Source organism: Psittacula echo (genome assembly GCF_963264785.1).
Source record: "Psittacula echo genome assembly, chromosome: 12".
NCBI lineage: Eukaryota > Metazoa > Chordata > Aves > Psittaciformes > Psittacidae > Psittacula > Psittacula echo.
Window position 1 is genome coordinate 10864591 of NC_137747.1, and position 19139 is coordinate 10883729.

At 41.5% G+C, this 19139-nt stretch overlaps 1 protein-coding gene across 1 annotated transcript in view; it reads left to right on the plus strand.

Moving 5' to 3' along the window:
• PHACTR3 (phosphatase and actin regulator 3) overlaps window positions 1-19139 on the plus strand; it is a gene marked incomplete at its 5' end in the record, with an annotated part of 107090 nt that overhangs the window by 49746 nt on the left and 38205 nt on the right. The window contains 3 exons of the mRNA XM_080627935.1: window positions 9953-10114; window positions 11013-11090; window positions 15139-15321. Coding sequence (XP_080484061.1) covers window positions 9953-10114; window positions 11013-11090; window positions 15139-15321 — 423 coding nt within the window. The remainder of the gene's footprint in view (window positions 1-9952; window positions 10115-11012; window positions 11091-15138; window positions 15322-19139) is intronic.

Below are 19139 nucleotides of genomic sequence, written 5' to 3' on the forward strand. Positions count from 1 at the left end.
TTCCTTTTCTGTCACAACTACAGCATCATTCTAGCAAGTCTGAAATTGTCATTTTATCTAATTCGTTAATTTATACATAGCGGTTTCATTGATGCTAAAATGTCTTGCTGAAGGTCTCTAGGAAGACATAGCCCACTCTGGGCATAGGGATATATAACAGAGAAGTGTAGTATATATGGACATTTCAGAAAAGCTGTAATATGGGCTAAAATACGGTACAGGGGAATTTTTACTTTACCAAAAATTTAAAAGCCAAATACTTGATGAAAGTTAGGGGCTTTTGATACCAACAGCTCAGGAATTTGCATGTGTGTTTAGGGGCTTTTGCATCTTGTAATTTAGTAAGAGAAGTAATGACCTTTATCCTTCCTCTGGAAAGAAAATACAGGAATTCATAGTTCATTTTTGGAAGAATGGTTGTTTAGTTTGGTTGGCATTTATGTTTTAAAGAAGAATCTTGTTTCCTTTGCACATTGTAAGGAAAGAGCTCATTCTCTGTCAAGTTGGAGTCACAAGATCACACTACTTAACAAATGCATGACAGAAGATGTTGAGTCCTGAGCACCAGCTGTTCACAGACCCACTTCTAATGGGCTGCATTACTTGCTAATGTAGACACGGCCAATACATTGCAGTAGCAAAAGGAATAGCAGTTACTTTCAGCTGTTCTCCCTGCTTGGCTGCTGGGTGACATGGAGAGTTAATGGACAGAGATCACTGTTCTCCTGCCAAATTCTCATTTTGTTGTTGCCATGTGGGACATTGTCTCTATTCTTTATTTCTTACACAGGGCAAGGATACAACTCAGTAGTTCATTTTTCTTAGCTCCTACAATACAAGAAGAAAACAATTTGGAATGCAGTCATTCCAAGAGCTGCAGAGGAGATAGCTTTATATATTTTGAGTAATTTCCATTTTAATTTCTTGCCCTGAAGATTCTGCAATTTTCAGTAGGAATAGGTTGTGGTCTTGTTTCAAAGAAGCAGTGACAATCATTACAGTAAATTTGATAAGCAATTATTTCTCTTGGTCCTCAACCAGTAAAGAATTTCCTTTTAGAAGGCATATTGTTCTGTTACCACTTCAAAGATTGTTAACCAGAGCCCATCATTTGGAAGCAGAATCTCAGTTTTTAACAGTAGGGACCTCCCAGGAACTCATTATTTTTTAAAGATACCCAGATCTCTACAGTTAAGAACATTGCAGTTTTTTTAGATCCATGCTTTAAGGTCCTTATCAGAACCTTAAAATAGTGCCATGGTAAGTAGCAGATAATGTCAACTTTATCACTTTTAACACAAGACCTAACACTTAAGGAGTGCCATGGCCCATGGGGATGTTGCAACCTCTGATGCGACTCTGTGTTTATGCATGTATGTGTGTGTCTTTCTAGTGATTCTGAGGACAACAGAGAGTTTGTGGTACCATGCCATCTTTTGGAGACTGATGAGTAGTTAGTATAATTGCCTCTTTGGAAAATACGAGCGGATAGTGGGATAAATAGATCTTTACAAACAATGTTCCCCTCAAAGTATTTCCTACATGTGTCTCATATTTACAGAATGTTATGTGCAGCAGACCAAGCCATCTGTAGACAGTATTTAACTGTTCATTCAAGTGATATGACCTCCTAAGAAGGGTCATATCAACCAAACGTGGACATCACTGGCAGCTTTATAGCAGTTTTACAAGGAGCCAAATTGGATACATAACCTTTAAACAAAAGTCTAATTCAGTCACTGTGCCTGTTTTCTATCTACCTTTCTCTGTAGCTGTTCTGGTTTATATCCTATTTTTGTTGTTCAAGTATTTTTTTCTTCCGAATCTCTCGTTTTGGACAGCGGGCCTGGAGTATGCGCCAAAGACTATTGACTCGTGTGATTGTTGCCAGTAGCTGTAAGGAAAGTGAAAGTGCAAAGCAGCAGGAATGATAAAGGGGAAAAAAAGAAAAAAAAGGCAGATGCTCTGTGTTTCACAAAGCAGAAAGAACATTTTTTGTGGCAGCAGTGGCGTTGGACAGTGACAGAGGACCAGCAGAGAGCTGCAGTGCATTCAAGGGAAGAAGGAAATTATGCATTAAATTACAAGGGCATAAAAGTGCACAGGACATGAGGATTGATTATTTCTCTAACATATAAGTTTGGGCTGGATATAAAGTCAGAGTTGATTGTATGCCTGACAGACATAGACTCCCCAAAAAGGAAAAACAGGTCAGTTCTGAGGCATGAATCCCAGAAAAAAGCAGTGCATAGTTTCCTATCAACAAGTATCGTGCTCTCACATTGATGACTTCCCTGGATGTTATATGTCCTTCTAAAAGTAACTGCTATCATGGATAAGCTGCAGTGAAATAGAGTTGAAGGTGCCTTTTGGAGACAGCACAGGGTGTGTTTCAGTCTGCAGACTCCCTGAGGAAGCTATAAAAAAACATCTTTTCAACAGGTTTGCAGCAAGGCTACAGCTAATTAAACAACTGCAGGTGACGAAACACTGGTCCTGCAGTGCAGAGAACAGCTTTACTACTACAAGTGCATGGAAAGCCTAAATCAAGCCATTCCTGTGGGAATGGGCCTCCCTGTGTCCTGCAGAACAGCATCTCTCCAAGAAGCTTGGTGAAAGTGCCCAGTCCTGGGAATTTGTAACACGCATGTGGTACAAATCCCTTTGCAGATGCAGGATGGACAAGGCTTCATGCACAATCTGGTTTATGGCCCTCTGCAGAGGTAGCGCTCATTTGGCTTCATTTGGATAGATTTTTGGTGACTCTCTGGAGATGCTGCCCTGTCTGCTGCCTGAGCAAGCTCACGCTGGGGGAGAAGCATGCAAATGTCAAGTTTCCCCTCTCCAAAGAAGATATTGTACAGGCTCAGGTAACTGAATTAACTGTGCTTATACAGCAATCCTTCATTAGTCTAATTTTCATACTGTTATTTAGTTCTTCCTTACAAAGGTAAAGCATGTTGTGGGTTCACTTATGCAAACACAGAAAAACTGATTTTGTTAATGAATTGCTACTGTCACACTGTGCGTTGTAAAGCACAGGAAGTGCTATTGGGACTTGACACAATGATCCAAAAGCATGAAAGGTTCCTGATTAATTTCTTTACACTCTGGTTCATACTACAGTAGCGCTGTTAGGTGATATGTCAGCTTCCTGAAGGAATATTTTCTGGAAGAAATCACAAATCTCAAGCATATAAAGAGTATTTTTATCTAAGAGATTTAGCTGGAGTTGCCGCTTCCCTGCTTTCTTTCCTTTGATAAGTATAATCTGTTTCCCTGTTCATTTCAGCTAAAGCTGGTTTTAAAATCCAAATACTTTGAAGGGCGGCTCAGCATGACAAAATGGAAATAAACTTCCCTAGCAAGAACAGCCCCCTCCTGCCACCCACAAATTATGTTTTAGGTTGTTGGGTTTTTTTCTCCTTCAATTAAAGAAAAATGTTAAATCATAATTTAACATACTAAAGAGCAGTGGAAATTATAGAACAAGGATACACGGCAAACATTTCAGTATGAAGTGAAAATAGAAGCTCAGGCTTTGGAGACCACATGAGGTAGAAAGGAAAGCACAGTAACTTGCATTTTCATGCAGGGAAGTATAAAAACCTAATCAGAATTCATACCACCCAGCTAAAGGAAAGGTAATACAGCTCAAGAACAGCCTGTGCTCGGTGGAAGCTGAACCCAGAGCTGTTTTGGGGTATAGTGCTCATAAAGGATTCTATTCCCTTTTGTCATTCTGTCATTTCTCTTAGTGTTTTCACCCTGCCTTCATGTACCTCCATGAGTCCAAAGTCTGCAAAAGTTTACCATGCCAGATTTTCCCCCCTAAGGTGACTCAGTTCATGTAGACAAACCTGGCCCACTATCCGTCTGCTTCTTACGAGTTTAAGCTATTAGGTGAGATGAAATCCATGGCGGGAAATTATGAATATTAAGGGTTACAATTTTGAGAACAAAAAGATAAGAATTCAAACCATTTTTACCTACACTATTGACCATACGAAACCTAAACATTTGTATAGGTAAATGTCTGAATTTGCACCTCAATCCTGTAATTTTCCCTATTTTGTTTCAGTATTTTTCTGGTGTAACAATATGATGTGTCAGAGCACAAATCTATGCCACATTGCATAAGTTAGTTTATGATTACATCCAGTAACATACCACAGGCACCTTGCCTTTTCTAGGTAACTGTTAGGAGCTAGGTTTTCTGTTTTACAAAGGACTCTCTTAAGTATTTCCAATCCAACCCAAAACAGTATTGAAATATTCCCAGCTTCAAATACAAAGTCCTTCAAAGATTAAATACATTTCAGTTCATCAAAAGCTTTTTTTCTCATTTCTTATTTTCATTTCTAATTTCTAACAGTCATTCGAAATACTGTATGTTCAAAAAACTGCAATGGAAACTTAAACTGGAACATTTCACTACAATTTTCTTTCAGAGAGAGTCAAGAAACAGAGCATCTCTGCAGAAATGCAGTTGACAGAAAACATTTTTAAACCAAGGAAGAGCTCCATCACAGGAAATATCTAACTAGTGCAATAAGAAAGCTTTTGAGTTTGAATTCTGCTTCTCTGAAGCAAAACAGAAGCGTTCAAAGGCTCCTAGATACAAACAATTTACCCCTACCCTGCAGGCTCAATCATTGTTATCAGTTTGTCCTCTTTCAGGATGCTGAAAGAGGGAGAAAAGGGCTTTGGTCCTGCTGCCAATTCTCCCTCCCAAAGCTCAGGGTAGTCCTTATTCTATACCCAAACCAATCTTTTCTTCCTTCTTTCCTCTGCAGTTTTTTTCTCACTAGATAAGTGCCACCCCACCTGTATAGAGCACCCTTTGCAGAGAAGTGCTGTTTCTTGGCTCACCTCACACATATCTGGCTTTGCATGATTCAGGACTGAGCAGTACTAGACATGAATGCTTTCACAGCTCAGCTCTTGCTGTCACATCCTCCTTACTCTCCTTGTTAGGGGTAGGCAATAATTCTAGGCAGCAATGAAAGTTAGTAGTAGTAAAGGCACCTCTCTCCCAAAAGCCAAAAAGGTCATTTTGATTCCTCTTACTGTCAATACCCTCTGGAGTGGACCAGAGGGAACCTTTATTCCTTTTTTAACTCTGTATCTGAGTTGCACAGACAGACACAATGACAATAAAGGGGAAAACATGCAGACTTGCATTACAAACTAATTCATCAGGAAACAGAGCACGCTTGCCTTACAGATTTGCCTGCAGCTCTTGTCTGCTGTGTTATTTTTAAACTGCCTGCAGGTTGCAGATTCTTCAGTGGTCCTTCTCCGACCAGTGTACAGAGAGGACTGAGCAAGGCACAACTTCTATTACCATCAATTTCAGTTACCAAAATCCCCAGCACATTAAAATTCAGCATCTTTCATCTTTCCATAAACTCCTTGCTGCAATTCACGTATTCACACAAGAGTATCCCAAATCTCTTAAAGCCTCCCTCCGTGGCAAGGTCAGTATAACTCAGCTGTGCATACCTGATGTTCCCAACTGCCATACGTCAGCCTGTAGAGTGCAACCTGCAGTTGCTATAATCAGTAACTGAAACATCAAGCCTCTTGGTCATCACGAGCAACCTAATGAAACAGACCCAACTGACTGAACTCAAAGCTCAAGTTCACAAATTATGATCACTCAGACATGATCACCTCAGCACCAAGACCATCTGTTGTACAAATGAAGGCTACATGCAGCCATAGGGCACTCTTCCATCACGCATCCAGAACACGAACTTCACAGCAAACCTGTCCCACTTCTTGGGGGAAGCTGGACAAAACAGCCAGAATTTGACATCTGTATATGGAAGATCTTCTGTGTGCAGTAAAACTTCACAACCCGTGCACAGTTCCTACAGAGCAGGCACTAACAGGAAGTCTATTTACGTCATCACAGTATTCTAAAGAAGCAAGCAATGGGGCATTTTTCAGAAACACTGATCACCACAACTGCTCCTGATCTAAACAAGAGCTGCAGATGCCCAGACTTTCTGAGGGGTCATAACCCTGCAGCCAAATGTAAGGAATATTGTGGTTTGTTTCCTTCCTCTTTGTTGCCTGGTTTATTCTACATCTCAGGGCAGTACTGCAGAGCAATATCCACCAGGTCAGAACCTCTCCCCTTATCTAGTTTGGGATGTCTCAGACATCAAACCATTCACACTGTTGACCATTTTTAGGAGCTCTAGAAGTTACTCCACTAGCTGTAAGAAGCTCTTGCCCAGCATCTTCAGCAGGGGCACAGCCACATTAGTTTCCACCCCTTTGACACACACAGAGCAGTTGACAACTGTGTGATAGATGAGGAGTTTGGTTTGGATCTGAAGCTCCAGCACAAAAGCCTTTGGCCTCTAGGGTACAGCAGGGACATGAAAGTAATTATAATATAAACAGCCACCAAGCTTCTGTCAGAGCAAAATCCTCTGGCCCCACAGGGCTGACAACTGTCTCCATGTGGGACAGCATGGGACCAACTCTGTCTCAGCAGTGACGGCCACGCAGAGCCTGGCCTCCCTGTGTTGGATAGGGTGATGTTGCTGTGCTGTGGGTTAAGCTTGTGCTCGCTTGACTCTGTATAATAACTGTTCCTCTTCCTTCTCCATTTACACAGCTAGTTAAGCTGCTGCTCATTTCTCCCTGCTGATTTGAAGAGTCTTGATTTGGCTCTCGGCTGTTTATATTTTGCAGACATCGTCTATGTGATTGCATGGCCTGGCCCCAGGCTGTCAGGCTCTGGGAGGAATAACCGCAGTATTGCACAGAGCAGTTACCATCATTAAAATATTGACTGCAGATTACAAAAATGTGCTGAATATTTCACAGAGTGGTTGGAGGGTTGGCAAGTCTTGGCAGCTTGCTGGCTTCAGGAACTGGCTGATATTTAGGCACTCCTTCTCCTTTGGTATTCATTGCTGTACGTGGGAACTGCTTTTTGTGCTGTCAACTTCTTATCTCCCAAGCAGCCAACCCACAACCAAGAAAAAAGGATAATGAACTGACTGGAAATGAGGAGCTCCAAGGGCTTTCTTGTGATTCTTATTGCCAGTGAGACCACTTCCTTGTTATTTATGACTTCAGGACATCTGTCTTACTGAGTCTCTATCTATTTTTATTTGTGTCTTTTTATTTTTATTTGTGTCCATCTCTCCAAATGCACAGTGTAGGAACTGCATATGGTGAGAATATACCAGGTGATAAAACCATTTGCTTAAGAACTGTCTGTACCATATGAGAAGCATTAATAAAGTTTAAAAGCCCAAGAAAACCTCCACCAGAGCATTTGTTTTAGCTACTATTCCTTCTTTGACATTTGATTTCTATCTGTATTTCATCTGTAACCAAAGTCTAAGATATAAAATCCTTGTATTTCCACAACTAAGAGGGCAGAAGTGGATGGAAGAAACCCAGTTGACAGGGCTGGTAGAAACCACAGAAGCACTCGCTGATCACTACAGGGCACTCAGGGAATTCTTAGTGCCTTTTCAGTATCTCCCCATTCTCTTTCTTATGGGAATATCTGTGATAATAAAGTACTAGAGTCACATAGGTTTGGGATTGAATGGCTTCCTGGTTCTGTCTACTTTGCCTGCTATCTGGCCAAAAAAGATAAAATGATCTCATGCCACCAGTGTTAAACAAAACATGTGGATGATGCCTAAATCATTTTGCAGACAACTATATCCTGAACGAAATGCAGTAGGAACAGTAACTTGCCAAGGTACTGCTTTAAATGAGCTTCTTACTTAATCTTCACTTACACGCTTGAGAAATTCCTGGAATGGTAGGGAGTGTTTGAGCAGCAGTTCTGCAGACGGGATGGCTGAGCTGAGACTGTCCTACTCCACTATAGCTTCCAGGGACAAGGGTCTGATTTGCAGTCTGATCTACAGCTCTTTTGAGACAAGCTAATTCTGTGAATATTTCAATTCCCATTCAAGGAATGTCACAAGAAATGACCAAATGCTATTTTCTGAGGCTTCTATTACAGCTTTAAAGTAATCATAATGGCAAATTAATAGCAGATCTACTCTGCTATTTTCCATTTTCATTGCCATCTCTGGCAATCAAGAGTCGCTCTATTTCTTCAAAGCTTGTTTCTGCAATACCTCTTATTTCTGAATATGAAGTTAGGAAAGGAGTGTGGTATCTTGACACTCCAGCTGTGGTCTGTAGGCTACTGCCCTTCTTCTGTGCTAGGCTCGTTGCTTGTTTCTGCTCTCTATATTGACCTCCAAACCATAAATCGTAAATATCACCCTTGCGTAGATACTATTCTTTCAAAGGCAAAACTTATTTTTACATACATTTTAAATCTTTTTTAAAGTAAACCCAGGGATAAACTCTGTGGAATGAGACAAATGATGCTCTAAATTCAGTACATTGAAAGAGAAATTTACTGGGCAGGTACAGTGCAGGGAGGGAATTGGTACAGTCTTTTCTCTGTTCTGATGGTGCATGCGGCCAACTTTTTAGTTTGCCTCCACTGAATGATTCATCTCTATTATCAGCATTTTCAAAATTAAATGGAAAAGGAGGAATGTTTTCATTCCCCTGCTGCGTTTAATAATCTTCCAAAAATTGTTTCCTGTTTACTTGGAAATTCCCACCTCCATGCTGCAATTTAAGCATTTTCATCTTGATCACTTAAAAACAAAGCCTAGAAGATGCCATACAGTTTTTATCTTGCAATCATACAGCAATTTGTGATATATGTTGTTGTTCCAGTGAGAAATTACTTGGGAATGTACATGTACATAGTTCCACCTTGCTCATTTAAGTCGTAACTGATTGTGGAAAAAACCGCAAATTGCCATTGAGATTTTATTCATGTAGCATATCTGATGCCTGATGGCAGCTTCTCTTGTAACAATCACTGTGCTGCTCAAATACAAATCTCGGTAGAGACATCAATAACCCCATTTATGGAACTGTGCTACTTTCTTTCATGGTACTGGCTAGCACACAACTGTGAATAGTCACTATGTATTGTTTTGTGCAAGAAAAACTTAGAGTGTGTTTTCAAGACAAAATATTAAGAATGCCTAAGTTGCTTTTCGAGTTGAAGCATTATCGCTGAATTCCTGTGGGTTGGCTGGAAAAAAAGGGAAAGAATTTTCCCTTTAGCGTCCTCAAGGAACACATTTGCACAACAGTTCTAAGATTTTACTTACATACCATGTATCAAACAGACTATTCTTATGTGAAAGATTTGCATGAGCTCACATCAGTCAGTGTGCTCTGTGTTAACTTATGTGAATAAAGTTCATTTGAAAGGCAGCAATATCCTGTGGCCTGAGAGCAGATCTGGAAGCTGGGAATCCAGAAGGGACCTGTGCTTTCTCACAGTTGCTCTCAGCTTTGCAGAAAGGTCTAAATTTTTCTAAATGAACATTACATTTACGTGATTAACTGGAGCCACATGGGCCTGATTTACAGATGTGTTAAATTTCTACTACTTCTGTGAAAGCTGTTGGGAGATCTCAGCTCTCCATGTTTCAGAAAGCTGTAATGCAGTTACACACAGCCCTTGGGAGGGAAAGTACCATGCACGGGCAAAAGTAGGAAAGTGATGGAATAAAGCATAGAGTGTACAAATTCAGCACATCCTCTTCTCTGTGGCCCTGATTAATCCATGAAGGATGGCAGCAGGGGAGAAGATACTGAAATATTTGGCATCCAGACAGGTACTGTGCAAGGGCTGAGTCAAGAGAGCAGATGGTAGGAATCACTGGGCTGGCACAGGGATGTTGAACACCTCTCAGCCTGGCCACTGGCTCCAGCAATGCAGAGACTTTCAGACTCTTTCATTGCTTATCTCGGTGACTAGACTGAATGCTTGGTAGCTGGTGAGCCTCCATTTTCCTCCTCTTTTGAAGCCTCTGCTGAAGGTTTTTGTCTAACAGCTGGCTTTCCTCTCTTCCCCTCTTAGATGAGATGGAGCAGTCCCCTGCAGTGCGTTCTGACTACCTGGTCTCAGGGATTCGAACTCCACCAGTGAGGAGGAACAGCAAGCTGGCAACACTGGGCAGGATCTTCAAACCATGGAAGTGGCGGAAAAAGAAAAATGAGAAGCTAAAGCAGACGTCTGCAGGTAGGATGAGAACAGGACAGTATGCCACACACAGCAAGGCCGAGCTTGGGTGAGATTTGTTTACATCGGAAGTGTTAATAGACTTAATCTAAACCTAATTCACAGATTTCAGCATGTTACAGATTAATAATGCTTAAGGCTAGAAAGAGTCCATATAGGCTGACTTCCTCTGTAATGTGATACAGTACATTTAGAAGAAAAGGTCAAAATACAAGAGTGAAGCCCAAGCCTCAATACAAGCTGCTTTTCATGGGCTGTCCTTTCACCAAAATAGGCTACATTTATGGCCCTAAGTATCATCACCCCTTTTATTTGAGGTAAGAAGAGTATATAGGCCACAGTAACATTATGCAAAGTGACAGGAGGGAGCTACAGCATATAAAATACCTTCCCTCAAGCAGTTGTCTCTGCAGTGAAGGAGCCCAGCACATAGCACAGCATCTTCTCACTAGTCTCCAGGGATGTCCCAGGAGATCAGGAAGCAGACAAACTCATTGCTTTTTCCTAAGGTAGGATGGTGCGATTCCCTCCACTTGCCCCAGTATCCCATGGAGTGACAGAGTAAAGGACACTGCTTCCTGATGCAGCTCCAACATGCCATATTAAACAGCACGAAGGCTCTAATATCCCCATTACTCTTCACTCAGTGTGATCAGACAGTGAGTTAGATCACAAATCTCAGCTCTACATGTGTGTGATTTTACAACTGTTTTAACAAAGGAAAAGGCACAAACAGGCTGATCAGTCCATACTCCCCAAAACAAAATCCTTGCTCTTTCTTCTAAGCACACTGTAGTTGAGACGAGAGGGATTTTTTTTTCACATTGCATCTTTCTTACTCCATTATATGAGTACTCTGTTGTAAACTGGTGCTGTGTTATGCTACTACTTTGTGCAGTGCTGGAGAAGAAGATGACAGCACGACAAGGTCGTGATGAGCTCATTAAGAAAGGTCTTCTGGAGATGATGGAACAAGGTAAGTAAAACTTCTTCATCTTTTTTATTGGAGTCTTTTGCAGGAAACCCATAGTTGCAAAAGAAAACCTTCAATCCAAACAGAGAGGAACATTTAGTATCTGAGTTAGGCATGTCTATCTTCCAATTCCTCCCTGCTGCAATCAACCCATTTAGTTTAACTTTTGATGGTTTATCATCTTGAATGCAACTCCATCTTTGCCTGATTTATACATGTTGCAAGCTGAGCTGATATGTATTTTAAGCTAAATCCTACTGCCAGAAAGTCAGCTAAAGCTGGTATAAATATAAACTTAAACATACAAATGCATTCAGCTAACATGTACAACTCATGAATCCTAATCTCATAAAATGATACTAATCTGATGTTTTCAGCTGTCTTTCTGGTAAACCAAGTTTGTGACAAAACATATTACCATTCTGCCTGGTTTTCATTCACATGGAAGCATTTCAAAGTGTCATTTTAAAGCTTTTATGAGTACAAACCAGTTTGAGCAGAAGTCACAGAATGAAAGACGATGAAGTGTTTGAAACAAAGGTACAAAGGGCTGTGACTCCTTATACCCCATAGCCCTGACAGATGTTCAAGAGAGACAGAGATCTGGGTGACTATTCTGCAAGATCAAGTGAGCGGCCAGTGCTATGGACAACATCCCGACTGCCCTTTCCACCTAAACAGAGAACTACAGTAGAAATTCCTCTTTACTTTGAAAACTTCATAGCAGAAAGTACTGTCATGAAGGAAGACTGGCCTTTTGAGTTTGACCAATCTGATAGATAGAAATTATGTTCTTTGAAACTAATAATTGACTTTCTTTGTATAAAACAAATGCTATGACTATAAATAGCCTGTGGGACAATACTCAGTGATGCTATGCTGGAGTGTAACCGAGCAACTGAAGCGTCAGAAAAAGAGCATTTGAAACAGGATTTTTTTTCATTGCCATAAAGCAAATTTTATATTGGTTTATTGGAGATATTTTAATATTAGGTTTATGTTAAAATAAAAAAATAATGATTAAACCATCATCTTATTCTAAAAATGGAAGTTTTTAGAAAGCTCATTTTTAACTCCTGTCCATTGAAATCTTTGTGTCTCTCATATTTCTAGACAACTGTTTGCCTTATTAGCATTTCAGCACTATTGGATAGAAAAATACACCCCATTTCTGCTAGAAGTATGCAAGTTCCCCGTATTCCATTAATTTGAAGAAAAGAACGCTAAAATAAAACTCCATAGAGCACATTAAAAGTCAATAATACTGAATCAATAAGTCTCTTGCTGCCTAAAGATCTGGGAGGAAAACAGATGGTTCTAAATTTCAAGATCATTTTAATAAAATTTAAATAGTTTAAATAAATACATATAGTAAAGTGAGGAGTGATGACAAGCTCTGCTTTTAAAAAAGGCATTTGCAAACAGACTGCTTTACCTGCCTGCAATAAAGTTGCATAGAGCTCCTATAAACATCAAACCTTTCAGTACCACCCTGCTGCCTAGAAAGAAAAGAATGGCCAACAGCCAGCTGAAGGACACTGTAGCCACCTGCAAGTTATTTTTCTTTACAGAGTGTAGTGAATCTCCAGGGTTATTTTATTATATTATTAGTGGAAGCAGCATATTAACTGGAATAAAAAATTGACCCACATAATTCTCAGTGATTAGTGCCCTACTTGGACTGAGTTAAGTGACAGCAGTTTCAAGGCTAAATCCTCATTTTGCAGTAAGTTGCAACTATCAAAGCAGCATTACTGTGCTAAAAGACTACAGTAAAATCCTAAAATCCCTCTGTTTCACCAGGGTCTATTCCACTTCTGAGCACCTGATTCCTGCTGACTTTCATACATAGTCCAAAAACTGATGCAGCTGCAGTCCAAGAAAGCTCCAGAGCAGCTTCATGCATTTACAACAGCTGGGTCACACTCCAGTTCACAGCACAGAGTCTGTCAAGCAGCATTTTGAGCTGGACCATTTGGCTCAGAGCAAACCAGAAAGTTAGTGCAGACTCTGCACCAATCTGCGAGCAGCCCAGGGTGAAACTGCGGTGTCCTTGCTCTGGTGATGAGTCATCTGGACAGGTCACGTCACCCTTTCTCCTCACACAACCCCAAAGCCTGGCTGCCCAGACACACCACACAGGCACAGCTGGGAGGGACCAGCTCTGCTCACATGGGGCAGATGCCAACCTGCCCCTTGAAAACTCCTGAACCTGAAACACAGCTTCACTCTAGGGAACCAACTTGCACGCTAAGAGGTTACAGGCTGCAGGGTTTGGCATATCGTGGGATTCATTCCCAATAAAATTACAGCTCTACTTGTTCTGATTACTTTACAATACTTTGATGATGCTGCAACTTTCCTTACCAGTGGATCTAAGGTCTGTGCTTTCTCCAGTCCCCAGACAACCTCTAAAATACAGCCAATCAAAGCAGCACACAAACTTTGATCTAAGCAGAAACTGATCATTTCTGAGCAGCAACGTCACTGTTGTAAGTCTCAGATGCTCCTCAACAGAAATTCTTGAACAAGGCTGGTTTTTCGCCTGCCATTACTTCATTAGTCATTACACTTTCCATTGGCAGGGATCTGAAGGAACTTATGTCTCAGATGGCAGTTTTGCTGTAGCAGTGCTGCCAGTAGCTTGCCCTTCCAAGGATGTGGGCAACGTGCAAAGTAGAGTTACCTTGAAAATATTTAGGGTGCTTCCCCCAGTATTTCTCCTCATTGTGAGCACTAAACTGGTCAGACATAGCTGAGGGATAAGGGCTGCCTGTCAAATAGTGCAGGCAGCTGTTAACGCACCCATGATTATGTATAGGCTGCCTTCACAATGAGCTGAAATGTAGGCAATGAACTTTTTCCCCCTCCCATTCCCTGTATCATAGCAACTGTGCTACTGCAAGGACTATTTTAAGAACAGTAACTTTTCACCAAACGTGATTATGAGGCAGACTGAGTGAGCTCAGCCTACAAAAATACTGCAGCCCTTCCGCAGCATCTCTGGGCCAAAATCTGATATCCTTACCCAAAAGCCCAATAAATTACCCTGCAGATTGTCCAAATAGTATTAAAAAGGGGTAGCTACGAATGCTAGCTAATTTAAATCAATGTTTAAGAAACTTGTCATGATATCTCTGCAAGAAAATATAATCCCTGTCAGGAGCTTCCAGAAGGGAGTGTGTAGGGCTGAAAAATAGAAGTGAGGAGGTCAGGGGTGGACAACAGACATGTCCATCAACACAGAGCCTGGCTACGTGGAAAGTAATTGCTTGCTTTGGTTTGCAGTAGTGATGTAGATCTTGCAAATTCTGAGAGAGTCATGAATTAAAGGATAGTTTGTATTCTGAAGACTCTTGCCTGAATAGAAAAGCTTCAGTCATCAAGATGCGTACAGCTGCAGGGATCACTGGCACAAAAGTCTTTCAGAGTAAGCAAAGGGAGCAGTTTCTAGGTCTACATGAGAAGGGATTTGAATTTCTGATCAGCTCAATCACACAGGACATGCTTTTCAAAACTGAGTAACTAAAACTATGTTCAAAACCTACAGCTTGGTAGGGAATATTAGCAGCATTGTCTCTGGTAAGGCTCCAGCATTACCGCTGGGGCAGCTGGATGGCAGTGTGTCATTCACAGAGCCTAACACCACTCAGACACGTCAGACCAACCTGGGAACACACTGCATCATGAGATCTGCTTGTGCAAGTAATTCCCTTCTCCCAGACACCTCTGGTTCCCCATGCTCGTGCTCATCTCCCACACAGCAGGTGCTTCCAGAGCACAGTGGCCAGTTGCCCAGGCTACTGGATGCCCACAGAAAAAGGTGTCCTGTTGAGAAAACTGTGTGGATATTACTATCCAGATGGCTGGTGTCCACAAGTTTTGCATTACAGGTGCTTATTAACACTGTTAGAGATCAGGTGCTGCTCTAAGACAAATCCCAGTCACCTGAGCACTAGCAGCTTTGACTCACTCTTCACAAGTGGGTAACAGGGGGTTTCAGCTTTCACTGCTCATGGTTTAGTTATGATTAAATTATTTCATGTTTTAGATACTGAAGGCAAAGCCTGCACTGGTGATGATGCCACGAGAGCAACACAGAGTGACCCTCCAGCTCCTGCATGCCAGGCACTTGCCTCTGAAGAGGTGCAGCAAGACAGTACAGCAGCAGCCACGACAGCTGTGCCCTTGTTTGGTGAGGAGCTGAATTTGGATGAGCTGAAAGAAGATGCAGGTATTGGAAATTAAATGTTTTCAAAAAGCTGTAAAATATTTAAAAAATAGCTCTGCTAAGTTGCTTTATGAGGAGTCAAATACATTAGTGCATTGAAGACTCAGAGCACCTGGTTCAGCTCAGCCCATATAGGGTTATCAATCAGTACTTAAAACTAGTGATTTGAGACTGCTACCAAACTGAGGGACCACACAGAGCTTGGCATAATGGGATTAGTTTGATTATGAGACAATTCAGTCTTGGCATGGTGCCCCTTTGGTATTAGCAGTGACTGCTGAGAAGATGAAACAAGCTTCTCAAAAACATTTCTTAAACTTTTGTGCCAATCCTGAAACGATTTGTCCTGGCTTATGAGAACAATGTCAATACACAGCTCACGCTGTCCACACCATCACCCTGTCTACAATATGCTGCAAATAACAGTGAAGCTCAATACTAGGAGCACAGGTAAGCTAACCAAAGCTCCTTTCATGCAACTGTGCTCCAGCAGAGCTCATCCATGCCAGCAGTTCCTTAGGACCAGAATAGCCAGGTGCCATCCAGCAGCTGAAGGGTTTTTATTCGTTTCCTGACAATCAAGCAATGCAAAGCTGCAGAGGTAACATTTGATCCTAGTTTGTGAGGAGTGCCATGTCGTGATTATGGATTTCCCTGCCCTCTGCTCAATCTTTACACCAACTCCATCTGCCCTGGTTGCCTTTTCTTCTCCAGCCCACCCCCCCATGCCCTAATTTCTTTGGGGTCCCCTTGCTTTCACCAAGCCCACCCCTACCCGCTGTGGTTTGCTGAGCAATGCTGCCTCCTTACACCCTCAGTCAGCTTCAGCTGCTCAGAAGGGAAACCATTTTTTGAAGCATTTTCCATTTCTTTGCATTATCCTTTCTCACTTCCTTTTCCTTCTGCCCCTTCCATCCCCATGACTCATGCAATTTTGTTCCTTTTTGCTTTTATATAATATTGCTCTTCTGGTCCATTTGTAGCTCCACTCCACTCTGAATTGCTTTGACAACAGAAACTCTTCTGTCTCCCTAAAAGTACCTTTCCTCATGTCTGCCCATCACAAGGATTTTCTTTTTTTGTAAGCTTAACACCACCATTCCATCACCCACCACCTTCTTAATTTCAACTACATGTGTTATTTCATCATGAACTATCCCAAAGCACAGTACATGGGCTTCTAAAGATTTATCCTCTTTTTTGCCTCTTAAAATAGAGCAAAAATATAGATAATTGGACATAGACAGCCTCTATTAATACATGCCCTTAATGCTGTTTTCTTTCTCTTTAAACTCTATGGCTGTGTTTGGTTTTGCATCACCCTAAAAATTGAAGCAAAACCCATTCAGAGTCTATTGCTAAGTTTATTATAATGTTGAGCCTTTCGTAACATTTGTCCTTGGTTTCAATCCAGGCCCAGTGCAGGAGGCGTCTTTTCACAAATTCATATGAATATTTGACCAGCTAGAAACAAAATGAATTTATTTGCTGCATACCCAATATGTCATACTTCATCCTGAAGATGTGGGATGAAGGTCAGGGAGGGGAAGAGGAGGAAAAACAAGGGAATATTTGTAGACTTCATGTTTGGTTAATACATAGAAAAAGAACACCCTAGGCAGAAAGAGGGCAGTTTTTCCCACCTAACTTAGCCAAAGGGCTTGGGAGCAGTCCCAAGGGGAAGGTTGCTACCTAGTAGTGAGATGGCATTTTGACAAGTGGCACTCCATGAATAATTAGCTACTCCAGCAAGGAGTCTATGCTGAGCACTTGGAATATTTTCAGCAGGATAATATTGTCCCTGCAGTATGAAATCTATTAATAGGTTTGTGTACCCAAGACTTCGGTCTGCTTCCAGGGCAAGCCAAACGTGCTGTTGTTACCAGAAACAACTACAGAAAAAACCAGAAGGAAACCATTTTCTGCAAGGAATCTAAAGTGGACATGCCTTGGACAAGAGTGCACAACTCCAGTTTGGTTTTATGATACACTCTCAGAACAGGATTGAGTTTAGAATCAAAAAGATCTATTTGACTGAGGCAGAGTGTGCTTTGGATCCACCTTCTCTATAGGAAAGGTCCCAATACAGATGCTCCTCCACATCCATGCTGAACAGCACTTCATGTCACTGATTTCAGTGAAGTTACTGCCAGAAGAAAGTATTGTTCCACTCAGGGGAATGCACTCAAATCTGACTAATTTTCCTATCAAGTTACTAATGTCTACTGAAGCTCTTGATCTTTCTGTAATGTAACCTATTAGTGACTTTATTTTTCTCTTCCTCTATTCCACATTTTGTTTTCTATGCAATAGGCACAAAATACAAAGTGTTGTCAGCCTGGAACAAAGCATTTTGCTAGAAGTATATTTAACAGAAAATTCTTTCTATAATTTGGGCATATACCACTTATGTCAGCTTTCCTGTCAAGCCAAATTTCATAAGAATTCCTGGTAACAATGCATATTTATTCTACTTTCATGTCTTTTTTGAATGATAAATACTCATTCCTCCTCTTCTAGGCACACTCATTAATCTGTTTGTCAACAAATTAAATGCTATTATCTTGCAGTGCTATTGTTTCCAACTGCCTAAGTGCTCTGGTGCCTCCCCATGCACTCTGAACATGAGGATGCTGAATGTTCATTAATAGAGAGAGTTTATATTCCAAACAAGACATAAAACTGAGCCAAGAAAAACTTTGTGACATGGCAGTTACGGGTGCCCATTGCTGTGAATTTTTAGGAGATGCCCTAAAATGGTTTAGAGGAAAGGTGCTTTGTTTGGATAATCCAGAATGCTAGGAGGACTGGCATTTGCCATTTATCCAGCCCAAGGAGTATGGACCACTGTCACGCTCTGCACTGGTGAGACCCTACCTGGAGTGCTGTGTCCAGCCCTAGAGTCCTCAGCACAGGAAAGAAGTGGACCTGTTGGATTGTTCCAGAGGAGCCACAAAAGTGCTGCATGGGCTGGAGCACCTCAAATGTGGAGACAGGCTAAGAGAGCTGGGCTTGTTCAGCCTGGAAAAGAGAAGGCTCTGGGGAGACCTTTAGAATACTTAAAGGAGCTTATAAGAAAGATGGAGACAAACTTTTTAGCAGGGCCTGTTGTGATAAGACAAGGGTTAATGGTTTTAAACTAAAAGAGGGGAGATTTAGACTGGGTATAAGGTAGAAATTTTTTACAATGAAGGTGAAACACTGGCACAGGTTGCTCAGAGAGGTGGTAGATGGCCCATCCCTGGCAACATTCAAGGTCAGGCTGGACAGTGCTTTGAGCAACCTGGTCTAGTTGAAGATGTTCCTCCTCATTGTGGAAGGGGTTGACTAAATGACCTTTAAAGATTCCTTCCAAACCAAAGTATTCTATGATTCTGTGCTGAGGAGAGGCTTAAACACGGGTCTCCCCATTTGGATAGGTGCTTCACCTGCTAGGGTAGGAAAAATAACCCTCATGGCTATTACTGAGCCTGTTGTCACTGGAAATGCAGTTTGCAGAAAGCCTGGTCATGGCTGGGGTTCTGGATCAGAGTCAGCCTCCAGAATCTCTGTGGGTATGACAAGGCAGAGATCAGGACGTGTAACAGAGTGGGAAAGTCAAATAGTGAGGAACTGTGTGAGTTTAAGCACTGCCAGAGTCAGATGATATTTGAGCAGAAGTCAAGGATGCTAATCCTGAACTTCGTCACTGAAATCCTACCTATGTCCTGCTTCAGCTTCATGCCTTTCTGGGTCTATTCCCATGTGCCCTCATCACAGCCAGGTCAATTAGATGAATTGCTCAGTGGCTTAGCCTGCACTAACTTTAAGAGCTAAGTGCT